Source organism: Adiantum capillus-veneris, chromosome 11, assembly GCF_014529385.1.
Source record: "Adiantum capillus-veneris isolate H3 chromosome 11, ASM1452938v2, whole genome shotgun sequence".
Lineage (NCBI taxonomy): Eukaryota > Viridiplantae > Streptophyta > Polypodiopsida > Polypodiales > Pteridaceae > Adiantum > Adiantum capillus-veneris.
Window position 1 is genome coordinate 68,661,664 of NC_140941.1, and position 24,891 is coordinate 68,686,554.

Sequence of the window (24,891 nt, forward strand, 5' to 3'; positions counted from 1 at the left end):
AGAGAGAGAGAGAGAGAGAGAGAGAGAGAGAGAGAGCTCCTCGGCCACTCTTTACTAGGCTCTTGGCTTCTATTAGACAGCAGGAGGAGCAAGTGGCCAAGATCACACAAAAAGTGTCTGAGGTGGCAGCCAGCTTATCTTATTGAAATTTGATGGTTGCCAGTAGAGTTCTTTTTGCCGTGCACTTCTACCCTTTTTGGAGAAATTTTTACTGTTTTTTACTGGCAAAAATGTGACCTGCCCTACGAGAAATACACTGAACTACCATGGAAAAATCATACAATCCTTTACCTTGGATGGGCAAGGGTGCCTCTCCAAAATCAACCTCATGAAATACTTTGACGATGGGAGCTAGCTCAGTTGTTGATGTGTTCAAGTGCAACCGAGCGACCGACCACATGAATGCCCAAAGGTGTGCTTTTGTATCATCACCCACAAGAATTGTGGGTACTGCTACAAAAATAAAATAAAAAAATAAACAGCCTTGTACTTATTGCTTTCCTTCTGTTAAAATTCTCCCCTTTTGAAAATTTAAGAGGTTTACTATTAGCTTCCCTTTTTTACTAAAGTTCTCTCCTTGTGAAGAGGCCATCATGGGATCTTGCCTAATCTTCACTTGCATCTAAAAAGAGCCCCACTATTTCGCATACTTTTCTATCTGCAATAATTTGCTCATGGTTACATCGCCCCGTCGCTTGAATAACTTGTTATAGTGCATAAGGTTAACCTCTTTGAACATACAGCTCTTTGTTGCTAAATACCATGTGCTCATATTATTAGCATGTGCTATATATGGATCTTTCAACAATGATGCAAAGCACCATCCCACTACATTTTCAAGCTCCAAAAGCATTGCCAAAGAACCAAATCTTTGGTGGTTGGCAAAGAAAGAGCTACCGGGCGGAGGTATTGTTTTGCAACATGCCAAAAATGCAAGAAAAGTCGATAACTCGCAGATGGAAGAACGACGGGCTTCACTATTGCATTCAACCGAAATCGAGAAGCATTTGGTTATCATGAAAATTCGGATTTGTTACTCCTTTCATAGCCCTCAAACAAGCCAAATAACAATATTGACTCTCGAGACTACTCCACAGTAAAGAATATATGAAGCTTATGTACAAGGTATGTTACACTTGTATAAAAATGTTAGAAATGTCTAAGCCCTCAATCGTGAAGGTTTCAATGGTATGAGTGATTCTTAACTTGGCTTCGTTGTCATTTCGAGCTTCTTTTAACATGCAAACTATTTCCCGCATCGATGGCCTATCGATGGGTAGAATGTTAGTGCACAAGAGAGCTATCTTAAGAACTATCAAGATTTCAGCCACAATGGAGGTGTTTTGCAAGTCGAGCCTTTCGTCGAGAATGTGAGTTAACGCTTTTTTCGACTCTAGGCAGCTTCTTATCCATGTCACAAGATCTCCTCCATGCTCCACCAATTGCACCGCCACCCTTCCTGATATGAGCTCTAACAACACTACTCCAAAGCTAAACACGTCGCACTTGCTTGTAATCTTCATTGTGTAGGCATACTCTACATCATAAAACACAAGGTAAGGACTCACATAGGCATTCTAAAACAAGGGAAAGCCAATGTTTAGAGGCTACTTTGTACTCTAAAAACAAATAAACCAGAAGATTTTAATGGTTCACATGCGAAGCAAGGTCCACTAAGTAAAAAAATACCGATGAAACATTCAAGTGTACGCCTATCTCAATTCTCCACTACAGCTTGTTAGCCAATAAACACATTGAAGAACAAGGACAATAGATGGACATGAGCATGAGCATGAGGAGCTTGTTTTGTGTGGGAGTGGATTTGTATGTGTGTGGTTTTGTTTTGTTTTTTTTTTCCGTGGTTGGGGGGGGGGGGGGGGGGGGGGGGGATAATGAGAGAGATTTCAATATTGTCCTCGAAGGTCAAATATGACCTATGGGACCAAAGAAACATATCATGTGAGGCGTGTCGAGCTGATAAGTGACTCTTGATGCTCAACAATTGAGGAAATGCCGTCCATATATCCACTAGTAGTGCTCGATTGTTGGATGTGTGTGTGTGTGTGTGTGTGACACATGCACGAGTCCAATGTTGATAAAGAATTTGACATCAAGTGGTTAAGACAGTGAGATCATCTCCTCTAGAAAGGAGGAAAATGAGGGAAAACAGTCCAAAAGAGAGCCCACCAAGTAAAGACCGACTTTTCAAAAGCCCCCTTGTTTGTATGCCTACCCTTACTTTCATTCCTTTTAGTACAATTTGGATCCAGTCAAGATTCTCATCATCTGTTTCTACAAGCTTGAAAAAAGTGGTCCATTCAAGCAACACATGTACTTGTTACATAGTGGGTGCAAAAAGCTTGCATGATGCAAATCTTGCATTCTACAGTTTCCCTTTCCGACACTTAACGTGGGATCTTTTTTGAAGAAAGAAAATGCTTTTGTCAGTCTCTCACTCACACAAGATGTAGCGTGCAAGCTCGCACGCATGCGCGCGCGCACACATTTACTAGAGCTCCAATGTTTATGTGCACACATCAGTGTTTAGAAAGAGTGTCTCAGCATAGCCTTGACGAATCAAAATAGCCGATTATGAGAGGGAGAAGGTGAAAATCCACTTGAAAAATCTTTAAAAAAGTGTAAAAATGCAAAAAGTCCTGTTTATTTTGCAAATTTTCCTACCAGGAATATCTTTAAGGGATTTAAGAATGTTTGTGAAAATAATTTTTCCCAAACACTGGGACACAAGCTTGTGTGTGAGCACATGCACACACGTGAGCGTGCACGCTAATCTCTCTCTCTCTCTCTCTCTCTCTCTCTCTCTCTCTCTCACACACACACACACACACACATACCTTACCCTCCTTGTCATATTCATACAGTGTACATGTAACATTCTTCTTTTCTTTCATGACAGCAAAAGCTAGTACACAGCCTTGTCTTCACTGTAAGGAAGAGTGCAAATGGATCCACAGTATATCGATCGATGAATAGCCCTTTGATGCAATGCAAGGTGATTGTACAGAGAAATTTACAATGCATGCTCTCCTTTCCCACCCATGTTCAAGACAAAATTGCGTCTTTCAAGATGATTACACCTACTTTGATGTCATTTTTCTATCTCCACCCACTCTCCTAAGCATTATTCTGTGATTCAAAACCCGTTGTCAAAACTTAAAAGTTTTGTTTCTTCGGTTGACATTCTTTTTCAACATTGAGAAGTTTTTTCCACCTCTCGAGTAGGTGAGGCTCATATTGTTTCTTCTAGCATGTGCATGTAAAAGCATGTCTTCACCATTGGAAGATTATCCTTTACAAAGAAAAGGCAAAACAAAAAAACACAAACCAAAAAAAAAATGACATAGCTAGTGCCATTCATCACAAAGATGCAAAATCACACACACGACACACATCACAACAAGGCGTCAATTTATACAGCATAGCTTCATGGGCCACGTCCCGAACAACTGGGACAGGGAAGGGAGGGGAATCTTGTTTCCACAAGAGGGATGGGTTCAAAACAAGGGGACGGTCAGGATGGTGCTGAGATGGGCAGAACTCAAGGGCACAGGAAGCTCAAACAAATGGCTTCCCATGTTACTTTGTTATACAGGCATTTACTGAAATGACAATATAAGAGAGGCAACCAGCCCATAATCACAGTAAACTGATGGTATTTGCCATATTTCTACAAAAGACCTGTTGTTTCCCATAGAGAATCAAAGCTCTCATAACCCTTAACCAATACATGTACAACTTGCATGCATCGATGGTCCATACTACATAGATTCAAGCACATACATGTGTAAGTCAATTTAACTTGTGTCAATGTGCAGGTGTGTTACATCCCCGGACATTAGTATGGGCGCCACAGCTGTCACCGGCCATGAGTGAACATGGCCACTAAAGACCTCACTAAAGAAGTGGCCATGGTGGACGTACCTCGAGCGCCCATCCTGATGATTGGGACATAACATATTGAGAGAGAGAGAGAGAGAGAGAGAGAGAGAGAGAGAGAGAGAGAGAGAGAGAGAGAGAGCTCCATAAGGTCGGAAAGGTCTGATCTTATAACCTCTAAGAGAGGCTCACACACTTGCACAAAAAACACACAGAAGAAAGAACATAAAGAACCAAAGACTAGTTTGAAAGAGCATACCAGGAGCAATGTAACCATAGGATCCCGCAATGACCGACATGGACTTAGAGTTTGGCACATCGATGAGTTTCGCTAGACCGAAATCTCCAACATGTGCTTTTAAATTCTGATCAAGAAGAATGTTGTTAGACTTGATGTCCCTATGAACTATGGGAGGCTTGCAGTCATGGTGAAGGTAAGAAAGCCCCTCAGCGGCACCAAGAGCTATGTCGTACCTCTTTTCCCAATCAAGTACACAAGTTTGCCAACTTGTATGCAAATGCTCACCCAAGCTCCCCTGCGGCATGTACTCGTACAAGAGTAGATTGCAACTTTGATTGTAACAAAACCCATAAAGCTTCACGATGTTGCCATGCAATATCTTTCCGAGTGTTGTAATCTCTGCATTGAAGCTGTCTTCTATAGCTGATCCGTCCGTATGTGATGCTAGCTTCTTCACTGCTATCACCTCTCCTGATGGCAGCTTGGCTTTATACACCATACCACATGCACCTTTTCCTATCAAGAAAACATCTGCAAAATTGTCGGTGGCATCTAATATATCTTGTAGGGTAAACCCAGGACTATCTGCAAAGTACAAATTTTCAGCATGTCTCTCATCATCTGCACGCAAGTGGGTCTTTGCCTTCACTCTTCTGCATGCCCGATGGCAACCCACTATGAAAAAGAATATGATAATCCCAGCAATCACCCCCGCTACCATGGCTATGATGATCTTTGTAGAAGCCTTACCATACACACTCTCTGGTGCTGGATTCAACCCATTTGAATCTGATGAAAGTCCACTGCATGGAGCTGGAAGTGGACCTCCACACAAGCCTGCATTTCCAAGGAAATTTCTCACATCCATTTCTTTGAATGATTGGGTGTCAGGTATTGGGCCCGTTAATCTATTGTTAGAAACGTTGAGACTGATCAAGCTAGTAAGGGTGGAGAAAGATTCCGGGATCTCCCCATCCAGCATGTTGTTGTCGAGATAAAGATAGTTCAGATACAAGAGCTGCCCTAATTCTTGGGGTATTCTGCCTGTTAACTTGTTACTGCGAAGACTCAGTGTGTATTGGAGACTTGTAAGCTGGCCGAAAGAGGACGGAATGGTGTCATTTAGTAGATTTCCGCCCAAATCGAGCTGCAATATGTGATTCAAATTGCTTATACTGCTAGGAATGGGGCCTGTGAGCTTGTTACCCGAAAGGTTGACACTATCTAGCTGGCTCAACTGAAATAGCACCGAAGGTATTGACCCTGTTAGTATATTGTTACTCAAATCCAGAACTAAAAGCTTTGTACAATCTGCAAGCTCGGATGGAATGCTTCCATTGAAAGCGTTCCCTGAGGCCTGGAAATAACCCATATTTGAAAGGGCTCCGAGCTCTCTTGGAAGATGTCCCGACAAGGCATTGGCTGAGAGCCTCAGGCTTTGAAGACTCTTGAGCTGCCCCAAGTCTGGTGGTATGCTACCTTTGAACTCGTTGTATGAGAGATCGAGCAGAGTCAGCTTGGACAATTTGCTTAGCTCTTGAGGTATTGTCCCAGAAAGCCTGTTCGCATGCACATCAAGAAGCATTAGAGAGTAGCAACTCTTTATTCCGGGTGGTATTTGGCCCGTAAGCAAATTCGACCCCATACTGAGCCTCTTTAACTGCCCTTTTACACATACGTGCTCAGGTATGCTCCCACTGATGCGGTTATTCGACACATCCAGAGACATGAGGTTAGCACAGTAACCAAAAAGAGGAGGGAATTCACCAGACAAATCGTTTGAAACTAGTTGCAGGGTTTGAAGGAGTGGGAGAGACTGCAACTGCCATGGAACCTTGCCAGAAAAATGATTATAAGAAAGATCTAATTTCTCTATGCTGGCAAGCCCCCCGAATTGCGTGGGTACAGCACCAGTAAGCTCATTCTGAAAAAGTTGGACAAGCCGTACATTTTGCAAGTGGCCCAGCTCAGCTGGGATGTTGCCCATAAGCGCATTCACTGACAAATCGAGCTCAAGTAAACTCGAAAGATTCCCAAGCTGCCATGGAATGCTCCCCTTCAAACTGTTTCTGTATAAGTATAGGTATTGGAGCTTTTTTAGCTTGCCCAATTCTGATGGTATCTCCCCTGTCAAACCATTGATATACAAAGCCAATGTGCACAAGTTGGTGAGATTACCTAAATGAGGCGGGATATGCCCATATAATTGCTCATTTCTCCATAGAGCAAGCATGCTTAAGTTCCTCAACTCAGCAAGCTCTATTGGTATTCCTCCTTCAAGGTTGTTCTGTGTAAGCCCCAATGTCACCAAGCTTTCGCATCCGCCCAGCTCCCGTGGTATCTTCCCTTTGAGATCATTAGCTCCGATTCTGAGAAGAGTAAGCTTTTTAAGGTTGCCCAACGAGGCTGGTATTGTACCAGTCAAATTGTTGCTGAACATGGAAAGCTCCCTCAGCAAGGCCAGGTTTCCAAGCTCCTTAGGGATGGTGCCGTTGAGGAAATTACCAGAAAGACGAAGTTGTTCGAGGCTCCCAAGGCTGCCAATTTCAACAGGAATAGTGCCCGATAGCTGGTTTTCGCTCAAATCCAAAAGCTGGAGTGACTGAAGCTTAGTTAAACCTATCGGGATCTCACCCCAGAGCTGATTGTTGCTGAGGTCGAGTATTTGCAGAGATGTACATCTGAAAATAGCAATGGGTATTGACCCATACAGAGTATTCGTCGACAAGTTGAGAGCCTGAAGATGAGCAACCGCACATAGTTCAAGTGAAAGAGTGCCTACTAAGCCAAGCCCCGAAAGATCCAGCTGTGTTATCCTGTGTTGCGATGACAGTGGAGACGATGACGAGCATTTAATACCTCTCCATCCACACGGTGAACTATCATTTTCATTCCATCCCTGTAAAGAAGTGTTGGATTTCAGATTTCTACTCCATCGTAGAAGATGCAAACCCTCATCAGACAAAGCGCTGCACGAGTCTGCCGACAAAAATGCTATTGCCATCACTATCAAGATTGCTAATCTTCTTTGTTCTCTCCCATTGCCAGCCCACATTCTTGCCTCCAAGGAACTATAAATCTAGTTCACATTCATCTGTAACCCCACAGACACATACATATCAACTCCTTTACTTACCATCTGGCATGGAAACAAGCCCAAACCAAGAAAATCGGAACAAGTGCCGGAAACTCAGCATAAAAGACATGCTGGGCATACCACAAAAAGCTCAGAAGAAGAGTGCTGAGCTTTCAGTGAAGGCATGCAGGAACCCAAAAAGAATGAAAAAAGTAAAAGTATCAAGAAGGGGGTAAATACCTTGCATGAGAGGGGGGTGCACCAGATTGTTTGCTTTGTCTTTTGCAGAGAAGCCTTGATACACTCTGCTGCCACCAGCAAGAAAAAGACTGGATATTTCCCATAAGAATAGTGCTTCCTCTGTGTGTGTGTGTGTGTGTGTGTGAGAGAGAGAGAGAGAGAGAGAGAGGGAGTTGGGTAGGAACTTCGAAGCAATTGAGTCTTCTAGGCTATGCCGCTGTTGTATCTGTGTAAAACTGATGTATGGTCGCACTCTTGTTTGTGTGTGTATGTGACACTGTGTGCGTGTATGTGCTTGCGTGTGTGTCCCCCTAGGTCACAACTACCCTTCAATTTCTGCAGCTGCTTTGAGCTCACCTGGAACAGCCCATATGGCCAGTGCTGAGGCCCTTCCTCCCCCAAATGTTGCCATTGAACCTTTTTATCTGCTTGTTTTTTGTTTAGGTAGAATTTAAGAATATCCCTTCATCAAATGTCCGAAAAACTAAGAAAAATTTGAATGCATCGTCAGACACGTGGAGAAGCCAGTGGTTGAGAATAATTTCCTTGCGGATTAAATAAATACTTAAATTTAAATTAACTACAGAAGAAGTAAATACTACACAGCAAGCATAAATTAATAGAAAATATAACAAATAGTAAACTGAATAAGAAGTAAGTAAATATTATAGAGTCATTGAAAATTTACATTTTATTGTAATCTGTGCACACGTTTTCGTACTGCATGTAGTTGTCGAGCTTTTTCTAAAATTATTGGCATGTGGAGTTTATAAGTTGGACCCTGAATTGTTAATTCTCCTTGCCGGCAAAATGCCGACACGTGTAGACAGCCTCATCAACCCTACTTTTCCATGCACACATTTGCAGTCCCTTTTCTTTCTCCAATGTGAACTTGGTTAATTTTCAAAGATACATTGGTTTCAACTTTGAAATGTGAGAGAGAGGGAGACGAGAGAGAGAGAGAGAGAAGAAGAAGAGGAGAATTTTAACGTCGTTGGAAACTATCCCGAGAGAGAGAGAGAGAATCTTGCCTCATGGCTACGCCACAACACCTCGTGATTTTTTGACACCCCACCTGTCAGGTGGGATCAATCGTCCCTATTAATTTGGAGCAACGGGATTGGTTTTGCGCCATCAATGGAAAATTAATCCCCAAGTGATCGTCATGTGATCCCATTTAAAGTGAACCCCAAGTAAAACTCAACATGAACACCAAATTACCACCAAGTGATCTCCGTGTGAATCGCAATCGGGATGTGCTCACCTTGTCAACCCATCTATTCCAAAGTGATCCCTTCTTGATCCCAACCATCCCAGACTTATCTCCAAGTAAGACTTATCTCCAAGTAAACATCGTGTGATCCCCACCTAGTCATTTTTGCTATATGATTGCAAGTGCTCATCACCTTTTTAAGTGATGCACGATAGCTTAATGGTAGTGTCATATCCTCTTGTGCGGTAGGTAGTGAGTTCAAGTTTCATGGGCACATTTCGGTTGGAATAGTTTGATTCTTGAGAATAAACGGACAATCCACATCATCCAAAGATCGCGGACCGTCAATCCCACCTGGCCGAGGGCCACAACACTCTCTTTGGGATAGCTACCAAGTGAGTGTCAAAATCCAGAGGGCATTAGAGAACCCTGCAAGCTGAGTCCGCACCTCACCTTTGAGAGGCAAGTGCTCTAACCACCTGCCCAAGTGGGTTAGGGGCACATGGCCTTTCTTGACACGAAGGGCACACACAAGCCCATATGATAAGCTGCCCTCGATAAAGTAAACTAGGACCAACAAAGTAAAGTCGTGCAGAGGCCCTCTCCATCCGACGGATCTCTCTCTCTCTCTCTCTCTCTCTCTCTCTCTCTCTCTCTCTCTCTCTCTCTCTCTCTACCCCTTCCTCTTTTCTCGTTCTCGAGAGGATGTAGCATCAAACCAAAAAGCTAACATACCAAGCACATCTAAACGTAGTTCAGTGCATCAAGCTGTGCAAATGAGACATAAATGATTCAAAAACTCCTATATACAATGAATGTCACCACCAGGCTTGGATGTCATAGTTGGTCCTCCATGTGCGTGTTGTGTAGACGAATCCAATAGAAATGCATTTCATCTTTCTAATTAGCTCCAAGCTGAGCACTACAGGGCACAAGGTAGGCATAGGAACACCAAACGTGGGATCAATGACAAAAAACTCTTGCACGAAGAGTTGGGTCCATGACTACATCAAAATGTTGTAGAGCTAGTGTTCAAGCTAAAATCCCTTCTTTTATATGCTCAAAAGTGGATATTACCCCCCAAGCAACCTCCCACTCAAACGCTAATGTGCCTTTGAGGAACATAGTAGGTGAGCACGATTCTGAATAAATCCAAATCAACGAAATGTATATTATATAATGGCAAAGAGGATCCCTTTGACCTAAACGCTAAAATCCAAAGTGATATATATATACACGTAGGCCAGAGAGTTGTCCTCTGTCAAATTCTCTCTCTCTCATTTCTTATCTTAATTTGTGGGCTATGCAAAGTGCTATCTATGTCCTGCACAGAAGGCACCCTCCATTCTTTGCGCTCTCTCTCTCTCTCTCTCTCTCTCTCTCTCTCTCTCTCTCTCTCTCTCTCTCTCTCTCTCTCTCTCTCTCTCTCTCTCTCTCTCTCTCTCTCTCTCTCTCTCTCTCAGGCAAGTAGACATCTGAGAAGCACACAAGCCAACAAACCTCCCCCCCTCCTGACCCCCTCTTCCCTTTTTTTGGCAGTTATGGTACTAAGTGAGATCTTTCCAAAGACTCTACTTGAGCTTACCACGGTTAAGCTCCATGTAGCGGTCGCTCCAAAGCTTGAATGAGGGTGAAAGTGGCATTCTTAGACCAGTAATCATCACAAAAAGGGCAATATGGGGCACCAATAGGGGTAGGCTCTAAATTGACGGCATGCATGCGGAGCGATAGGTTGAGTGAAAGGGACAGGAGTAGCAGTGGAGGAGAGGTGAAGGGAGAGAAGGCGCTACTAGTGGTAGAGGTGAGGGGAAAGGGCCTAGGGCGCTGCATCAGTTGCAGTAGACAAAGAGGCATGGGTCACGACGAAGGAGCAGTCTAGGCCATTGGACGAGGGCATGGCGAGGTAGATGAAGTGTTGGCGCTACTCTCGCTAATATAGTTTCCACCTCCATCCTCCTAAGGCTGGGTCAGGAAGCTACAATGGCACAGGGAAAGGAAACTGGGAAGAGAAAAGCACCATTCGGCCGTGCCAACACCCCCCCCCCCCCCCCCCCCCTCCCCCCACCCCACCCCACCCCTCTTCCCTTGTTCCGCTCCCGTGGTGTTGAGCATTGGAGTGTTCTTTGTAGGATAACGAAAACGAGAGCATGAGACCTAGTACTGAGACGACGTTAATGTGGCTCATGTTGGGAAATTCTGTTATTGTTCTCGGGGAGTCCACTATGTAAAAATTGTATATAGCACGTGCGAACAAGAGGTATTTAAATAATCCCTTACATGTATATTTTCAAGTATTATGTGTACCCCTTATGTTATAAAAATCTAATATCTAACCAACCCAAATGATTTTCTCATATTAAACAAATCATTTAATGTGGGAGAATAGACGGAAACAACGGTTAGAATATAGACATGTGCTTACAGATCTATCTCAACACGGGGCCAATGGTGAAGGGGTTCAAATGAGAGATGGTCTGTCAAAGAGCAAGACTAACCAATGGAGCTTTAAAAGACCTTAGGGTTAACTTCATTAAAGACCTCCAAAGGTTAGTGTTAAAAGTCCTTTGACCTTAGGTAAGCTAGGGTTGAGCTTGAGGTGGGAACCCGGCCCAAACTTGGGGTGCTTATCGTGCTTGATGACTAAGGTGCTTGTCGTGCTTGCTAACTAAGGTGCTTGAGGTGCTTGTCGTGCTTGTGGGAACCTCGGGGGGTTCACTATGTGTAATACTACCATATCACGTGCGTTCAAGACATGTTTATAAAACCCCTTATTTGTGAATTTTGTTAAGAATATAATGTACCCTTTTCTTTTAAAACCTGTAAGTTTTTTTCAAATTTGAAAAAATATTGCCCTTTTGTATATATATTTCTGTAAGTTTTAAGAACTTTAAATACCCTTCTGTTGAACTCGCGTGATAGGTTACATTTTTATTAGGTGACCTACCCGGGGTGGGAACACTACCCAAGCTTGAAGTGCTTTTCCATGCTTGTTGACTAAGGTGCTTGAGGGTAAGGTATTCAAAAAGTCAAATCCCATCCCTACAAGAGAGTGGGCGAGCCCTAAAGCTAGGGGGATGACAGAGAACATACACACCCTCACACAAGGCAAGCTTGGTACAAAGAAAGCAAATAAGACATGTATCAAGCTCCTACTCATGTTGCCCTCATGGGGTGCCTAAAGCCTATTGGTTGGCCTCCCAAGGGGTCCAATGATAAATTAGTTAGTTTAATTATTTGTTTTTGCATTTATCAAGTCCTCTCTCTCAAAGGGGAAAGGGGGACACTTATCCCAAGACTACCCTTGTTGCTTGATATGTCTCTTGCTTGTGATTGGCTAGGCCTGTAGGGGTCCAATGAGCTTCAAGCATGAGCTACAAGGGGGGGTCGACCAAAGAAAGAAGGGAGGTTTCTTGGGGGGGTATACTCTCCCACCCACACTCACATGATCATTGTGTAAAGTTCAAATTGCAAGAGCTCTATCTCCTTCTCCAAGCTAGTAGAGAAGTTGAGAGCCTACACCAACACTCTTGGCTATGAAATGCAAATCCAACCAAGAGCCATGCTTCAGTGCTTAAGCTTGTCATCTTCTCCATCTTCATTACTATGCTATTATGTATGCTAGCATGAAGAGTGATGATAAGTGAGAAACTATTTCTTTCTCCTATGGAATGTTTCTTCTTCCTCTTCCCTACCCTCATTCCCTGCTAGCTCTCTCCACCTTCGAAGGTGTTTGAGGCCTTGGGACTGAGGCTTGGGATAGTTAATGCTTTTTGCAAAGTTTATGTTATGCTCGTGATGCATGAAACTTTCCATCTTCATTGCATCACCTAGGTCACAAGGAACACAAAGATTGTATTGGACCAAGTCTCTCTTGATGGGAGAATCTATAATACAAATGCCTATTGGAGGGGGAACCGGCTCCACATACATCCGATCCTCAACTGTTGTCATGTTCTCTAAACTCTCTCTCTTGCAAAAGTATTGTTCATGCCAAGCTAACTAAGTACTATGTTTATGTTGCTACCATCAATTAAGTTCACCCTCTATGCTCTCAAAATAATCTCACAAAAGTGATTTCTCTAATTTTCCTAATTCCGCTACTCTCAAAGCTCATAGGCCATTTCCATTACATTGGTATCAGAGCATTTGGTTTCTCTTTTCTTGCTTTAAAAAAAAAGCAAAACTCACAATTGTGAGTGAATTATATTAATCAACCCAAATAATTACAAGGTCTTGTCATGCTCGTGTTGAGCCATGACGTCATCCAGGGACCATAATTACATCGGCTATCAGGGCAACCATCCCACCCAACTCGCCCCCCTCCTTGATACATAGGGTCCCTTATCAAAAAGACCTCTAAATTTTAACAAAAACATGTGGCCTGCATTTTACGAGCCTCTTGAATCTTGATCTTGCTTTTTGATTTGATGCCACATCTACTACTCGAAGGGTGCGTACATGAGCTTGAAGCAGTAGCTGAAAGCAATGATCTGCTTTCTCTGGAGGCTCCCGCCAATGCCTTCTTCTACACACAAACCCACAAAAAAGTAAAGTACTTGCTCTCACATCTAGCGAGCGGGTGAGAGAAAGTAGGGATGCAACGGCTAACTACGTGACAAATCCTACTATCAAGAGATAATCTCAACGGAGAGAATCTTATTGCCAGCTCATCATTTTTGAGACATTGCGATTTTTTTTCCATCATGTGCGCATCCTTTTAATTCATGATGCATCCTAATTTGGGGTCAATTGTTTTGAATGGGTTCGATGATGTGCATTTTCAAGCTGGTTTTGGCATCCTTTTCCCCCTCATCGCTATTTTTGGCTTCTTCAATTTGCCAATTTCTTCTATCTATCGATCCTCCCTCTTCAACTTATGAGGCAAAATTTTCTAGCCTGTACTGTGCAGCTTGAGCTCAGTTTCTACCGTAGGAGAGATTTGCATGGGATGCATTTAGTACACAAAATGGTTTCTATGATGTTTGAAGCCACTGATAAAAGATTCTTAGTTATTGCATAAGGCCATGCAGCAAATTGTTGGTCCAACTAGCCTGTCTCGCTTTGTCTTGCATGGCCGTACCAACACTTTTTCAAAGCTAAGGTAGGCTTCTCTGGAACCAGAGCATCCATTCTCCACACATACATATATAACTCAAGCCATGCTAGAGATCCTTTCTTACCTTCATCTTCCCATAGACACCCGACTAAGACTACAAGGGCTTGTGTGTGCATACGTAGCTTTGAAGTGCATGAACATGCAGTTGTTCATGAGCCCTATTGTCTGTTGTCACCATCCTATCGTCTTTGGTATGCACAACCTTGCATCAACAAAAATCAAAGTGCAATTTTTATTGTAGGCCACAAAACAAAGGAGTTGAAACCCCATTTCAATCATTGTTTATAGCATTGCTTGCCTATTGGCCTGTAGAAACTCTCTCTCTCTCTCTCTCTCTCTCTCTCTCTCTCTCTCTCTCTCTCTCTCTCTCTCTCTCTCTCTCTCTCATGCTCTCTCATGTAGACTGGATCCATCAATTTTCTTGAGCCTTAGCACATGGAGCAAAGGCTCGTACATTTTTCCACAACTTGAAGTTGTTAGTAGCACCATTTGATCACCACACAAAGTGATGGGTCCGGGGCAGCCATCCCAACCAACTCACCCCCTTATCCTTGGTACATAAGGTCTATTAACATGTCCTTCTGAGATCTTTTAATTACCGATAGCGAAGATTTTCCCCCGTCCTAGGCATACCCTTTGTTGACAACAAGGCACAAGTAGTCCTAGACCAATCCTCCAAGTGTTGCTTGCGCCCGAGCATCCAAATTAGCACTTTGCTTTCTTGTATAATTTTTGCGAAGCTTGCCACCTCAAGACCTCCTTCAAACACACGACGGTTCCTTGTCTGCCATACATTATGTAAGAAGAAGTACCTGACGATTTGAGTGCTAATGAGGATGGAAGGACCACCTGAATTCTTCCCTCCAAGGAATAGATCAGTCTTGTAAAAACCAAGTTTCCATGTTCTTTGGACCCATTTGGATATTTTCCCTGTGAGGCCTTTGATAGTTGGGCAATCCATGAAGAGGTGGGCCAGATCTTCACTAGCCAACCTGCACCCCAAGCATCAATCTGACCCAATCCCTCTTTCCTGAATCTTCACCCCCGTCTTGGTAAAGCACCCCAAATTACCTTCCATAAAAATACCTTCATGTGCTGTGGAACCTTTGGCTTCCAGATGTTCTCCATTACTTGCTCCACCTTTCCTACGGCCATTGTTTTTTCCATATCTTGTTAAGGGGGCTAGACCAATTCTTCTTATGCATCATTGTATGGTAAATGTCTTTAGGATGGGGTTTCCATAACAGACTGCTTCCGGGCTATTTCCAGGCGTTCCAGTCAAACTCTGAATCACAGATAGGCAAGTCAAGCTCTTTCCTCACTTTGTGGACCAGCAAGACCTCCAAGCTATTCAGTTGGTACTGGGTAACCAGAAGGTCAATGGTTTTCCAAATCTTGTTGTCATTGTTCCAGAAGTGCCCCAATTGATTCAGACCCTTATTATTTAGCTTCCTGGCTGTCTCTATCCAATAGGGAATTTGTGGCGGATCTACAACTTTGGAAAGCCAGGGGGACCAATGCAAAATGGAGTTCTTGAAGTATCTGGTTTTTTCCCTCCACTTTAAGACTCGTGATGCTCTATTGCATTTTCTTACCAATTCTCCTGAGCTGGCCCCCAGTCTTAGGGTAGTCCACGTCGGGGCTAGCAGCTTGTCATGAACCTCCACCCCTCTCCACTTTCCACCTTTCGAGCCAAGTTTAACTTCTTCTATCATATCTTTGATCATGACATCCCAAACTTGATCTTGTTTAGCCAAGGAAACAACAAATTTGGTGCAGCAAGCTTATGCATGGGCCACAGGGTTCAGAATTCCGAGGCCTCCTTGATTCCCCGGCCGAGCAACTGATTCCCAGTGGGCCCATTGCCATGGCCTAGAGGATTTCGTGTTGTTTTTCTATAAAAACCTTTTCATTGGTTTTAAGAACTCTTTCTAGTGACACTTAGCCATCTTGAGAAGCGGGCTAGTGAAGGAAATATAAGGAATCATAAAGGCATTTATCACTTTTATCCGACTTGGGAATGGGAGAAGAGCATACTCCCACCTACTCATTTTTGTTTTGATTGTTTCAAGCACCCACTCAAATATTTGCTTGTGAGTTACGCCCACCCCCAAGGGGGCTCCCAGATGTCTGAAGATATTCCCTTTTGTGTAGTTCTCCCTTGACCAGTCAGAAGGGTCAAATGAGTCATTTTTCGATAGGGAGATCATCCTTGACTTCTCTATATTACACTGGGACCCCGAAGCTACTGAGAATATTTGTACAATCTCTAGAGCTTTCCCGATGACCTGGGGCACGCCTTCAAGAAGAGAAGATAATTTTCTGCAAAAAGTTTTGCTAGGAGTTGCCTATCTCCTGGCAAAGACAAGCCTTGCACCTCCCCTCGTTCGGCATTAGCTTCAAGCGTCGTGATTAAAGGATGTGATCCTTTAATGGCAAAAAAAGGGGGGGGACAGAGGGCATCCCTGCTTAATAGACCTTTTAACCTCAAAAGAGTCCATAATGCTATTGTTGAATAGCAGCTTTGACTGGCTTCCAGCTCCCAGTACACTTACAAGACGACATAGGCGCGGTCCAAAGCCCAAAGCTTCCATGAAGGCTTCTCTTGTCTTGCTTAAGAAGAGAGGTCCTTAAGTAGCCTGTTAATGGTTGATTTTGTTAATTATATTAGGGTAAGTGGGACTGGGATCTATTATCGGTTTTGTTGAGCCCACTATGTGGGATATGGTGCACACCTCGGGAGCTTTGGTCTTAATAATGGGGTCATTTTAGACTTTCCTACGACTTTACCATTATTGAGCCATAAGAAGTTCGAAAGGAGCTAGCCCTCATCAATTCTGTAATATTAGGCCCACTCCAGTACTCTCTATAATTAACCAATTTGATCCGTGAGTGTAGATACTTAAGTGTTGATTTTCAAAGGCTAAGAGGAGTAGCAACTAAGGTTTTGAATTGCCAAAGCATACACTAAGTACACAAATTTTGTTAACATGGCTGACAATAACCAAGAGAGTAGGATGAACATTGATAACTTTGATTTTGCACATGAAGGTGCTAATGATTATGCACCCATGTTTGTCAATTATGTTGTTGCTAGATTGCAACAAGCTATGGGCAACCCTGCTTTGCAAGTCGAAGTTACTCAACAACTTCATGCTTCTGGGATTTCCCTTCCTCTCCAAGAGGAAAGAGAGCTTAGGAGGCCTCTTGATGAGATCCCAAAAGAAGACTCTCTCCCATACAAGAGAAGAAATCCAAAGAGCAAGAAATTAATAAATGTTTAAGTTCCTCTGAAGATGTGGCTCGACAAAGACGGCGGCCAGACAATCGCCAACTCCTCCCAAGAGGAAACGGTCAACCCACAGTCCTTATCCTCGTCACTCCGAAAGGGAAGAGAGGAAACAAAGGAAGAAAAGGGCAAGAAAGAGGTCACCCTCTTCTCCTTCTTCTTCACCTTCCTCCTCTTTCGACGAAAGATATGGCTATTCTCCTAGAGAATACAAGAGGGGAGGACATTGCAAATCATACCCTACATGTCAAAGGTCACAAAAGCTCAAGAAGTTCAAAGAGGGAGGAAAGAGTATCTATTTTCTCACCTATGATGGCACCTTGAGTGCCACCAACAAAGTACTGGCCTTCATCCAGTAATTTGATGCGGCCTTTGGGGACAAGGGCTTCATGGAGTCCTCCAAGCTACGCCATGTAGCTATGCACTTTCAGAAATTGGTTCGTCAATGGTGGGTTAGCCTTTGTGGAAATGGCAAAGCCCCAAAGACATGGAAAACTCTATGAGTTTCTATCATGAAGCAATTCCTTGCAAGTGATGCAAAGGACAAAAGTGCTTACCAAATGGCACAGTTTGAAGCTTCACTCTCATGAGTCTATCCACAAATATGTATACAAGTTTTGGGATTTACATCTCAAGGCTAGTGTCTTTCAAAAGATAGACTTCGTTGAGAAAAAGCAACAATTTTGCACGGGATTACTTGAAGAGATGGCCGAGTACGCCAACTCTCAAAGACCTAGTTCTATCATCGAAGTAAGCCACCACACCATGGTTGCACTGCTTTGCGCATCAATTTCTAACAAGGGGCTAGACGGAATGTCAAGCCCATGGAAAACAAAGACAAAAGTGATGCAAAGGGAAAAACCAATGCCCAAAATTCTTCCCAAGGCAATTCCAACAACAACAACAATCGGTCCAAGGAGAAGGGAGTTTACAAAGGTAAAAACAAACTCTCTCCTGAAGATCTTGAAGCTTTTCGCAAGGACCATAAATGTTTTAAGTGTGAGGAGCAAGGACATGGATATCGCTCTTGCCCCAAGAGAAATACTCGCAATGAGACTCCTAGAGCTTCCACCATTGAAGCTCCAAAAGAGGATGCTCATTACAAATGATCACCTCTCTCCTATGCTTGGGGAATGGTAAGAGAGCATGATGACTTCATCTTGTTTGACCCTGGCTCTACTCACAACTTCATATAAACGGAGTTGGCCACCAAGTTGGGAGTTCAAGCTTTCGAGATGGGAGATGTTGTAACTGTCGATACTACTTCCAAGGGACAACAAGCCTCCGTTACTCCCTTGATTGGGAAGTTGAGGCTTCATGTCCAAATCTATGTCGACAAAGAAGACTTATTTTTCTCTCCTCTCTAACATGAGGGTGCTATCCTAGGGGCACCATGGTTCAACCCCATGGCTTCCAACATGAAGTTCCCTAAAAGGAGAATCTACTTCACCTACATGGGAAAGAGCATGTATATAGATGCTAGTGAGTCTGGTCGTACTATACTACTTGTAAATCCTCCTGCTTTGATAAATCAATGAAGAGCTCAGTTTCTGCGTACATGAGTTTTGTCAAAGAGTCCCCAAAAGGTCCTAATGTTTCATCAAATGTAAATGGTAGGAATCAAGAAGAGTTAGACTTGTCTAATTTTCTACAAGTATTCCAAGATGTGTTCATCGATGATATCCCTATGGACGTACCTTCAAAACGAGGGGATGATGACCATCAAATTGAGCTCCTACTAGGAAGCTCACCGCCTAACAAGCCTCCTTATTGAGTTTCCCAAGCTCAACACATTAGGAAAAATATGGACTCTCCTTGGGCCTTTTTGATTAGTGAAGGCTTATGGGAGAACCAATGAGAGGGCTCTTGGGATATCACTTAAAGGGGGAGGAATGGTAGGGGTACAGCCTAATTGTCTCCCTCTTCAATGCTTGGTTCTTAGAGAGAGGTGGGAGGGAAGCTGGGGGGGGGGGGGGTTAATAGGGGGAAAGAGGTGTCATAAAAGAGGGAGGGACCCCCAAAAGAAAAAATACACAGGCTTAAAAACCCTAAAAAATGAATTTTTTTTAAGAGTGTCAAAATTGACTCATTTGCCTCCAAAACTGTCCCAAAACATAAACTAACTTCAAAAAGTCAATTTCTCCCCCCCCCCCCCCCCCCCCCCCAAAATCTACTTTTCTCTCCCTCCCTCACTACTTTTCTCTCCCACACTCTCCCTCCTCCCATTCTCTCTCTACAGTCAAGGCAGCCATAGCCAAAAGCTTTCCACCACTCTCTTCCTCTCTCAATAGCTCCCCCTTCTCTCACACCTCCATCAACCCTCTACAGACCCACACCCCATAGCCCACAGCTCCACTATCCTCTCTACCTCTCACTCCTCCCCTCTTTCTCTATCTCCACTATCAAAGCCACCATAGGCATCTCACCTCACCCTCCCCTCAGCTCCTCATTCTCTCTCCACGGTACCCACACACAATAGCCCATAGCCTTGCCCACTTCTCTCCCTCACCTTCCTCCCACCCATTTCCAATCCCTTCCTAAGCCCAACTTCCCAAGAATGTCCATCGCTAACACGCATAGACGGCCCAAACCAGAGATACAGGAGATTGTGTTGCACAACACAAAAAAATCAGAGGGGGGATGGATCCCAGAGGTATTCAAGAAGGGTTCATGGGTCTAAATGCAACCGTCTAGTGCTGGACCTCATCGCGTACGATGTCGAGGCGTATTGGAACGCCATTGGAAGGGAAGACTATTGGCATTCAAAGAAACCAAGTCCGGAATGGTGGCCATCGTGCAACACGTGTATAGTGAAGCTAAGATCCACCTAAAGAGAGCTTCAACTCTATTTGCACCTCATTGTAAGTCCTCATGGTTTAGCTATCCAATGCATATATCATGTTTACGTGCATGCGATCATTATGTTTGACTAAGGGCATTTGTAAAGATGTTTTTCCATCCAGCTTAGTTGAGGAGCATCCGCTTGAGTGCCTCTCAGGCACGTTCATGGTTGTGCATGCTCACATTGGGGAGCTTATGTTTCCTAATGTCTCGTCGAAAAAACTTACCGAGCAAGGAATATTCATGTACTCCCACAAGTACGTGGTGCCCAAGTCAAGCCAAAGCTATGGTAGGCTAGAAGCCGTGGAGACACCCTCATTGCAGAGTGCAGAATGGCCAACTCCAGACCATTGGGCCTTGATTTCCTTCAAGCGCAAGGTGCTGCAAGATTTCCAAGGGTCCCTAAAGTTTGGTAAGGCAACCAGATCGGTGGGTCTCAGTTGGCATTGTCCCATTCATTTGTTTGTGCATGCATTCCACTCTCTGCCGATTGTAGAAACACCGACAATGTTTGTTTTCAAAGAAGTTGACATAGATGCAATGGACACCATTCTAGGTGTCAATTGGGGCTATGTTGACGGTTTGCATGATGGTGACCGTTACAAGTGCAATGTGTCCCCCACACAACTTTGCCTTCGATATTTGAAGGCAAGGTGCACCTTGTATGCACGGTTTAGCTACGAAAGGTGGATGCACAAACGTGGCAAATGGATACCCTTGCAGCTGACAGCCGAAGAGGTTCAATCCTTTGAAATTCGTGTCCGCATGCCCAATAATGAGGTGGAGGTGATTGCAGTGAATCCGCATTGGACTCTTGCCAATCTTCGGGAACACTTTGTCATAATGGGATTCGAGGATGGCGGCAATGCAAGTTTAAAACTGGAACAACGCAAGGTCTACTTTGTGCTTGATTAGCTACCTTTCCTTAATTTTTGTGGGTATTTGTATTTTGATTGCCCATTTTTTGGTTGTGTAGATTGGAAGGCGGATGGAGGCCACTATGCTTGTTTACAAAGATTGGGCTACAGACGAAGTCATCTTGTCTAAGTGAATTGGCTTGTAACTTTAATCGTTTATATATTGGATATTTTATTAAAGATTTTGAAAATTTTTAAGGTGTTGTAATTGATTTTGTACTTGAGTTTTAAGGTGTTGTGTAAATTTATTTTTAAAATGCACATTTTTTATTTTTTTCGAGATGGAATATGTCTATATAAGGGGGACCACCTCCTCATTCACCATTTTCATCCCAGCATTGCAGAGAGACCTAGCATACCCAATCACGCAAAGAGAAGACATGGCTACTACTTGTGCTTTAGATGCATTCCTTATTGAGGCTGGGCATGCAAATCGCCCTGATCTTCAAGCATTTTTCACAACCCAACCCGATTTGGAAACCACCTTGACCCTCCACTCTCAATCTCTTGAGCACATTACTTCATACATTTCCATGTGCATGGGGAGATTCATTGTTGAGTTACCAAACCGGCAAGGGCAATGGGTCCCTGAGGGCCTTCTGCACCACATCTACCAAGGGGACATGCCATTTCATCAGCGACTTGCACGCTTTGCCACCATAGCACAACTCGCCGGACAATATGTGCGGCTTGAAGTTGATGATGTGCGAGCAATGCGTAAGGGAAGGATCGGAAACACTTTTTTCTTTGTCCAGGCCATAATGATCTTCCTCCTTCACGAGTGCCCAGCAGGCCCTGACGTAGTGCTACCACACTTGCAGATCGGCGGGGTACTGGTTGATTTGAAGGACCCCAAGCCCGCGGCCATTGACACATCCGAAGAGGAGATGACGCTTGCCTTGACCTACCCTGTAGGGATTCAAGGCCTCTTGGAGGACTCTCCAAGTGTCGGTTCATCCTCGGGACCGTCAGAAGGAACCAACACTCGGGATGCCATCCCTGAGGTAGAGATTACCCGCTTCTCCTCCATTGTGGTGGGTGGGGAGGAGTTTGTGTTTATGCACGATATGGAGAAATCCTTTGAGCTTTGCATGGATGAGTTTTTCACCATCCTCGATGCCCATGGAAAGTTTGAGGTTGATACCACCACCTCCCATGACGATGATCCCCTACTGTCCATGGGGAATACTTTGGCGGACACAGTGGTGATCGCACAAACCGAGGTGGCAGCGGCCGAGCAGGCCAAGGTCTCTGAGGAGGAGTTTGCGGCCGTGCAAGCCATGTGTTTGGCTAAACACGCAAGAGTGGATTCACCATCACCTGCTACAACACCTGTTTTGCTTGATCCAAAGGGGAAGTCAAGTGTGGATCTTTACTTGCACCCAGATGCTGATGAGGAGGATCGTAGACAAGAGGTATAGATGCTCACTTACATTTGATTGTTACAAATGATTTTGTTGATGTTATATCATAATTCTCTGCCATATTTCTCACAAAACCTATGTTTTGCAGGATGTTTTGGAGGTTGACGCCTGGGCGCAACGGTCAGGGGGGAGGAGGACGCCGTTCGGACCTCAAGCGGCACTTGCTCCCTACCTCGGCACACTTCCGACTGGTGTCGTGGTGTTTGTGCATGCCGACTACTCTCCCAATGGTCGCTACAACATTTTTTCTCTCCGTTCAATCTCCGAGGTGTTGTGCTTAACAACCCTTGCCCAATCAGCCAACCTTGTAGTGCTTGTAAAGAAAGATTTTGCAATATCCACTTTCGGCATTAACTTTCACGGGCGCCTTATCGCCCATGTCGGCATGAACCAAGCTGTAGGGGTTAATGACACCCAAGAAATCACAACCACTTTACTTAACATGGAGCCACCCCAAAAGGCCAAGCGCCAGAAAATTGTAATTCGAAAGATCCTAAAGCAAAAGCCGAACATCATGTAAAGCATTGATTTCTATTATGGAACTACTTTTTGGTGTCTACGACTCTCTTACTTGCAAGTTTATGAATTTGTTATATGTTTGGCTTCCATTCTGTATGAGAAGCACCATAATTTCTGATATGACTACTAAAGGGTTTGGCAGGCCTTAAAATTAATAATATGCATACTTTGTTATATGTTAGGCTTCCAAAGTTATTGATTTGCCTGCTGAAGGGCTTGGAAGGCCCAAAAATGGGCTGCCACAAGGGCGCGCATTTGGGCCTTCCATCAACAAATGAAAGGGGCAAATGCGTGCCCTTGTGGCAGCTCATTTTGGAGCATGTAAAGCCCATTTAGGAGCATACCTAGGTACATTACATGTGTAAAACCCAAATACAAGAGGTAAACATGTTTTGGTAGCTCATTTGGGGTAATCTCAAGCCCATTTTGGAGTAGACCCAAATACTTAAAGTTGTAATACCAAATCACAAGAGGAAACCATGTGTCAGCTCAGTTTGGAGCATCTCTAGCCCATTTTGGAGCATAGGGCCAGATGCTTTACAGTTGCAATAACCATCTTTCAAATTTTTTATGCTACATGGACTAAGGGGGGATGATAATTTCCAAATGCATCTATGCTAATTGAAGCATTGAAGCAAATGAAATATCCTTATTGCTTGTTAAAATTTTTTGGAAACCATTGGAAAGGGCTTTGAATTCCCTAAAAAGGGCTGCCACAAGAGCGCGCATTTTGTCCATCCATATGCCTCTGGAAGCCCCAAATGCGTGCCCTTGTGGCAGCCACTTTTGGGGCATTCCAAGCCATTTTCAAGGCTTTCTGGATGCTTTTTCCATGCAGTAGTGAGTTTCCCCTTGCTTCAATGCTTCGCATAGCATGGATGCATCAGGAAGTGCATGCCCCACTTAGACAAGGTGCTTAACGTAGGCAAGTTTTTACAATAACAAGCTAATGGCTACATACATACAAAAGAAGGTAGACAAAACATGGACCAGTGCTACATCGCATGGTACAGAATTAAAGCAATACAGTGCGCAGAGTGGGGTATACAATCAAAAGATGCTTATATTCAAATTCTTCCCAATACAATGCACAGAGTGGGGTATACAATCAAAAGACGCTTATATTCAAATTCTTCCCAATCTTGGAAGTTTCGTAAATACAAAAAGGTTTGATGCCTAATTACAAGCTGTTCCTCATGGCGCAAACGACGAGCAAGTTGCATATCCTTGGGCATAATGGTTACACGCTTTGCATGGATGGCACATAGGTTTGAATCCTCAAATATGCTAGTTAGATATTGCTCTGCTGCCTCTTGGACTCCCTCTATGTCCACGGCGTCCATCCGAAACTGAGTGTTGTACAATTGCAAAACCTCCCTGCATAGCCTTGCAAAAGGGGCCCTCCGAATCAAGAGCTCGGTGCTCTTCTGATAGTGGCGAATCTCTGCAAAAGCACGGCTGCGCTTTCGCACTTTTTGAGGTCGACGGGGAGGTGCATTTGTTGCATGAGTTGGGGCAGCTTGCTTCCTCTTCTTGTAGACAATGCTCTTTCTCTTTTTTGGCCGCACATGCACTTCCAACACCTCATAATCTGATTCCACACACTCTCCATTTGATTCGTGCTCTTCACTATTGAGCGGATGTGATGGTGTAGGTCCACTCCCTTTAGGGAGTGTCCTACCCCCAGTAGAGATGTGAGCCTCATAAGTTTGTATTTTGACGCCAAGCCATGGGGGATTTTTATCTGTTTGCGTCTCTTTAGAGCCTTCTGACGGCTGCTTTTGGTTGTTTTTTTCTGTGCCTCGGTCGCTCTCATCCTCCCTGTTGCCATCTGAATCATTGGAGTCCGATGAATAGACAACAAGGCGATGCTTCCTTCTCTCTTTTGCTACTGTAGAGGACTGGCCATGCTGATTTGAAGCTCCAGCTTCTTCTGTGTGGACCTCACCTTGAGCTTGTGAAGTTCCAGCTTCTGTTGCTGTATCTTTGAGTCGTTGTCCATCCGGCCCCTCTGGATATGCAATCCTTGCCGTTTGTTTTGTTCTTGCCATGGAAGCATCTAGTAGGGAAAATGACAAAATGAGCGCCTTCAACCTTTAAATAGGGTTTTTTGGGATT

At 43.9% G+C, this 24,891-nt stretch overlaps 1 protein-coding gene across 1 annotated transcript; it reads right to left on the minus strand.

Moving 5' to 3' along the window:
• Positions 1–1,097: 1,097 nt before the first annotated feature.
• On the minus strand, positions 1,098–7,875 carry LOC147447406 (uncharacterized). The gene is made up of 3 exons (XM_086523215.1): positions 7,455–7,875; positions 4,157–7,232; positions 1,098–1,537 (listed from the first exon to the last, which is right to left on the minus strand). Exons 2-3 carry the CDS (start codon positions 7,191–7,193, stop codon positions 1,131–1,133), a joined length of 3,444 nt encoding a protein of 1,147 aa, XP_086379341.1. The 5' UTR covers positions 7,194–7,232; positions 7,455–7,875; the 3' UTR covers positions 1,098–1,130.
• Between the last annotated feature and the right edge of the window lie 17,016 nt (positions 7,876–24,891).

Excerpts from the sequence above, each read along its gene's own strand:
- LOC147447406 (XM_086523215.1), bottom strand. The coding sequence starts at position 7,193 with ATGTGGGCTGGCAATGGGAGAGAACAAAGAAGATTAGCAATCTTGATA. Across the intron at positions 1,538-4,156 it reads CTATGGTTACATTGCTCCTG|AGTATGCCTACACAATGAAG; the intron begins GTATGCTCTTTC and ends TTTATGATGTAG.